Below are 5854 nucleotides of genomic sequence, written 5' to 3'. Positions count from 1 at the left end.
CTATAAGTACCAAATTTAGCCAATGCTCAAAGCATTTTATTACATTGTATAATTTATTGTAGTAAGGAAAGTTACACAATAAAATAAGTTATAATTCAAAAGTCAGTTGCACAGTCGCTGATTAGTAATATACTATCGGAGGGTCTTTGTGCTGTGCACATTTTACACGGACGAACCAATCGGCTTTCGGCGGTCTGTAAACTCTGAAAAACGCAGGAAAGCCTCTGTCATATTGTGTACTGTATGAATTACATTCAGAAATCTGACTGCAAAGAGTAGGAAATGCTTTTTTTTAAAAAAACTTAAATTAATAATAGCAACTCTTGCAGAATGTTAATTGATGTCCTGTTTTATAAAAGCAGAATAATTCATCATAAATGTGGACATGTATCGTGATCCGAAATGCACACTGTCAGAGACAGAGAGACTTTGACATTACCTTTTTGCACCAATCGAACTGAATATACAGCTAGCTCAGATGCTATGACAAGCTTTCCATGTCTCAGTATGTTCTGCTGCTGGTTAGAATTCAGGAATGGACCCGTTCTAGCAACGAAGATGAACCTTTTATAAAGCAATGCTTGTAATGATTTCAGTGTCGAGCACTGCTGGCGGAAAGCGTTGAGTGCACACCTGAATGAGCCCGGCAGCCTCTGGAGCCACTCATTGACAGCACAAAGCGCTGACAGTTTCTACACTGAAAACCAATTAATCACTGTGTAGCCACCACTCACTAACAAGTAATGGGACACCCATGCCAACCTCCTTAAAGAGGCCACATCCTATTTTATGACCCCTGGAGATTGCACTTTAACAAAAGAAAGATAATATTTATATACATGAAATGTTTAATCACATCTTAACATTGAACATAGTTTAAACAACGCGGTTAATAGCTGGCATAAATTATGTCTCACCAACTATCGTGAATGGAAAAACTTTCATATTTTATAAAAGGCAGGCCAGAGTGTCTTTATCTGCCTAGTTCACAGAAAACTGAGTGTAAAAAATAGAAAGTGTTCCATAAAACCATAAATTAATCCGAGTGATTTTTCCAGAAGGTTAAGTGATGACTTTCTAAAAGCACAATTCATCAAGTGTATGTTTATCTTGTTTTAGTATAGGCTACAATGAAGATTGTTGGTATAAGCATGAAATAACCCATTTCTCAAAATCCTTTTTGATAATTAGTATCAAATTATACTGCCAAGAGACACGCATTTTCATTCTGTTTTCTTCAGTGTTGCGAGCATATTAGCTCTTCTCGTCTGAATGCCGATCCGTCAAAGTTATACAGTACAAAGTTATTCATTTCCAATCTCATTTGGTAAGTGTACATCGCCGAAATTATGTGGAGTCATGTTCGGACAGAGTGTGCTGTAGTAATAAAACAGCAGACACTGCATTAAATTTGGCTTGTAATATGGATTCTTTGCTTGTTACGTATCTGTTTTAAGTTCTCGGTGAGTGAATTTTTTAATGATAAATTAATAAATGAAGAATATTCTTACGTTTTTATTCAATTGATTGACAGAAAACGCAGAGTAATAATTATTTGATTGAAATCTTGAATAGCAAAATTAAAATGTAGAACGGTTTTGCAACTTGAAACAATAAATATAGATGACAATGTCCATCACTAGCAGAATTTTTGAAATACAAAATACAAAGCTGGCAAGTGCAAGCTTAACCTCCATGTTATAGTATATGCCATTAAAACCGAAAAAGGCGGAGTAGCAACCCCTTTACCAATTGGTTTTGATTTATTTTTAATATCATAATTTTAAAATGTGAGTCAATTATTATAAATTAATTCTTCAAACTTTGGGGCGCAAAATGAATCACCGCACCACTTGTAACATGAAATGAAACAAACGCGGATCAAATATATTTAATATATCATCGTCAGATTTTTAAAAAATACAGAATACAAGCAATAAACTAGATTATAATCAGAATATTGACGTACTGCAGCATATTTGGTGACCAATCTTTGGGGATATTTGGAGAAGCTGTGATTTTAGCTCCTAGCGGTTCATCATGAGATGCATTAAGGAATACAATTAGATTCGTTGGCCAAAAAAGCGAACGTTTTCTATCTACATATCAATAGTGTGAACTCCATCTCCAAAGCGAAATAGGATTCTCTTTCCGAAAACAATTATCTTGTGCATTAGAGTGATTAGCAAGGTTTTCTTGAAATGTTTTATCGCCGGATTATCAATGATAAAGTCGTTATTATTGCCCTGGTAAAATTTGTGGTTTAAAGCAGCCCACTGTACTTAGTAGAACTTCGAACATTCATTGTTTATGAAATGATTAAAGTCGGTACTTCAATATTTATTAAGCAAAATAAAATTAATTACAGACAACAGAATAGAACGAAAGCCTGCCATTTGGAACATTTTACAAGGGGTTACGATTTAAAACATCACTCAATTTTTCTGTTTTTTTTTCTAAAAACGGTATACCTTTTGCAGGCAAATTTCATATAGTTAATAAAAATAAAAATAACTGGAAAAACTCAGCAGGTCTGGCAGCATCTGCGGAGAGGAACATGATTAACGTTTCGAGTCCGTATGACTCTTCAACGCGAAACGTTAACTGTGTTCCTCTCCGCAGATGCTGCCAGACCTGCTGAGTTTTTCCAGGTATTTTTATTTTTGTTTTGGATTTCCAGCATCCGCAGTTTTTTGCTTTTATTTCATATAGTTAATGTTTGTCCTGCACAATATTTAATGAAGATATACATTAACAGCTGAAATATCGATATACCAATTCACAGAAATTATATGAGCATATAAGCTTTTAAGCATGCCAACAAAAATGTTGGTACGAGAAGAAACACCTGTTTAAAACAAACTATGATTTGCAATTCAAAAACGGTCGGTCCTCCACCTGAAACGATAACTCTCTCTCTCCACAGATGCTGCCTGATTTGCGGAGCGTTTCCAGGATTTTCTGGTTTTATTTCTGATATCGTTAATGATCCTGTTGTTTCAAAGTATTTATTCAAAAATATGTCGTAATTTCTTTAAATACTCAATTGAAAGGAATGTTTTACTAGGTTAATAGAATACATCGTCAGAAAACAATGATGCTATTTCAGAACATATAAACAGCCCCACTGATTCTATGTATAAAAAATCCTCTTCGAGACAGAATCGACCGGTCTCTCAGTTATTCCATACAATGGAAATTTGAAACACGTTTCTTATATGTAGGGAATGGAGTCTTAACAATATTTGTGTCATACTTTACATTATATTCAATTCGAGTTGATAACTCAGTTCCAGAATTAATCTGTTCTAGTAGTTAACTGAATGCAGACCTTCTCCATAGAATACTTTTAAAACATTATCAATCTGTGCGTGCACAAATCTTACTTCAAATTTCTCTACACCGATCTCATCTATGTCAATGCAAAACAGCATATAATTCCTGGCCAAAAAATACAGAATTAGTTTCCTTAAACCCATAACTAACTCGTGATATTATGGCAATCAAAGCTTTAAAATATATAAACAGTATTTTTGTTCTTCTAAGATAAGCTCTACATTTGTCTTTCAGTTGGGATTATCACAATAACACGGCAGTATGTGAATTTTGTAAGATTCCGTGTAGAAGACAGCAATTGATTTAGCGTGATAATAGGCCAGCTTTTGTGAAAACACTAAGATAACCTCCTACGTAAACTAACATCTTTAATAAATGATGTACATCAACATTTTTCAAGCATGTATCATCTCTAACATTCTTCAGAAATGGATGTTAAGAAATGTAAATGCCAACATACTACACAAATCTTTCTTTGTTTAAAACAACCTAGATTATCCATGGGTAACTGAATTCAACATGCAAAGTCCAACCAATCTGTTTAAAGAGACTCTAAACTAGACCATTTCAGATACTGTGCTTTCTTTGGGTAGAGGGAGTTCTGGTGGCGGGAGTAGGGTCGCTAAACAATTACGAAAACTCATTTAGAAAAGTTTAGAATGATTAGTGCTATGTATACATCTATGTAGACTATCTATTATAGTTTGGTTAAATCAACAGTTCATAAAACACATGACCCCAAATTATTCAACAGTAACATTTTAAATAGATAAAGGGTACACAGGCATATGGTTTGACATATTTCATACCACATGTAATGGCATCATTTCTGGAATAAGCGTGAAATTTCATATTTGATGGGAAAAAAAATTTTAAATCAGTGGTGTACAGTATTAACAATATTTACAACTAAATTTATTGCATTTATGTCAAATACCTAACTAGCGATGTAAACAGAAATACGGAGGAACTGAGATGGATCTGTATACCACCCCCAATTCTACATCCCAACCCAAATTCGAATATAACAACTCATGAACAACAAAAAACCAGTATTCGCTCAGCCCACTTAATGTAACAGTGTTTCTCACAATACATCTTTTATAAAAATCATGTTTTATATTCAAAATTATGAGAGCAATTTATTGTAAATTTATGAAAATCAAGAACATGATTCATTTACCGGAAACATGTTAAAGTATTACTGACAAATAGCTTTGTTTTTACTGCTTCGATACAATATTAATTGTTTCTGTTTTGCATTTATTTACAGTAGAAATTACAGAAAGCGGGCGTTTATCATAAAATGTTATATTGAGTATACAATTTATGGATTTTAACGTGTAATTTGAGCGAAAAAAAATCTTTATTGTTCCCAAGTAGTCTAATTTGTTAAATGATTGTCTACAAAACAGTAACAATGCTTCAAAAAGTAATTCATTGCATGACCTCCTTAACAATTTGGACAACGCGATAAAACATTAAATAAGCGCAAATATATCTATACCATCACGGTTTGGTACAATGTAGACAAAATAGTCCCGACTGCTGCAACAACCATTTATTTTTATTGTGCATAGTCAACACTAAAATGTTGTTATAGTGCTCATCCATTTATTTGAGAATAGTATAAACGATTGCCCGCATGTCGTTAATAGCGGAGAGAAGTTATAGTAATGTTCTGCTGCTATACGTTTCTGCACTTTCTTTCATTTATAGTTTATGGGGTTCCAAATACGCGAACGTTCAGTTTTCATACATTTAGAACTGAAATATATTTAAAAAACAAATTGAAGCAAAGGTACAGCAATCAGGTGAATCTGAAAATAACACTGACTGTTGCAACAGCACAGTTCGGCGGTTAGACAAGTTAGTCTGAACTCTGCAAAAGTGTTCAATTGTCCCTGTGTCAAAATATCACATCAATTATTTTGCTTTATCATCGTGCAAGGAACTTAATTGAACTCATAACAAGAATTCTATTGTGGCAGAGTAAATAATCATACAATAATGTTATCGAACACAGGAAAGGAAAGTAGCAACATGTTGGACCGTTTGATTATAACGGTAAAATGAATACACATTGCATAGCTCTTTGCTGATAAAACTGCTTAGTATACGCTACAATGTATCCACTTATATGAACTTACCCAACTTTAATGATATAAATGATTTTTTAAAAATTTCAATTACAAAGTACTTCGATATCAATATTTATTGAAATAAAATTGAGTAAATAATCATATTCGTATGCTCTCAAAGTAAAACCAAATATGACTAATGTGTTTCCAATATTTCCCAATATCAGTGAACAGTGATTATGTTGTTTGGGTCTTCGATCTTACAGTTCGCAGTATCAGTGATGTTGGGCTTGAGGTTGAGCAATATTCTGTACTGACAGAGAGCCGGTAGCTTTCCTTAAACCGTGATTCTGCGGTGAAAGAAATATGCAATTTTCAACGCATTTTTAAAATAACAAGCAATTAACTAAATGAACAAACATTTTAATATGCCTGGT

The 5854-nt window shown here is 33.4% G+C and overlaps 1 protein-coding gene across 2 annotated transcripts in view; it reads right to left on the bottom strand.

Annotated features, from left to right (window-relative positions):
- Positions 1–4182: 4182 nt before the first annotated feature.
- Positions 4183–5854, bottom strand: part of ppp1r42 (protein phosphatase 1, regulatory subunit 42) — a 199178-nt gene continuing 197506 nt past the window's right edge. For both annotated transcript variants that reach the window (XM_078540386.1, XM_078540388.1), the window contains one exon: positions 4183–5767. In XM_078540386.1, coding sequence (XP_078396512.1) covers positions 5693–5767 — 75 coding nt within the window. In that variant the 3' untranslated portion in view covers positions 4183–5692. The remainder of the gene's footprint in view (positions 5768–5854) is intronic.

The sequence above is a fragment of the Cetorhinus maximus genome, chromosome 4, assembly GCF_964194155.1.
Source record: "Cetorhinus maximus chromosome 4, sCetMax3.hap1.1, whole genome shotgun sequence".
Lineage (NCBI taxonomy): Eukaryota > Metazoa > Chordata > Chondrichthyes > Lamniformes > Cetorhinidae > Cetorhinus > Cetorhinus maximus.
Note: the sequence above shows the minus strand (reverse complement) of the source record. Positions and strands in the feature narration are given on the sequence as shown.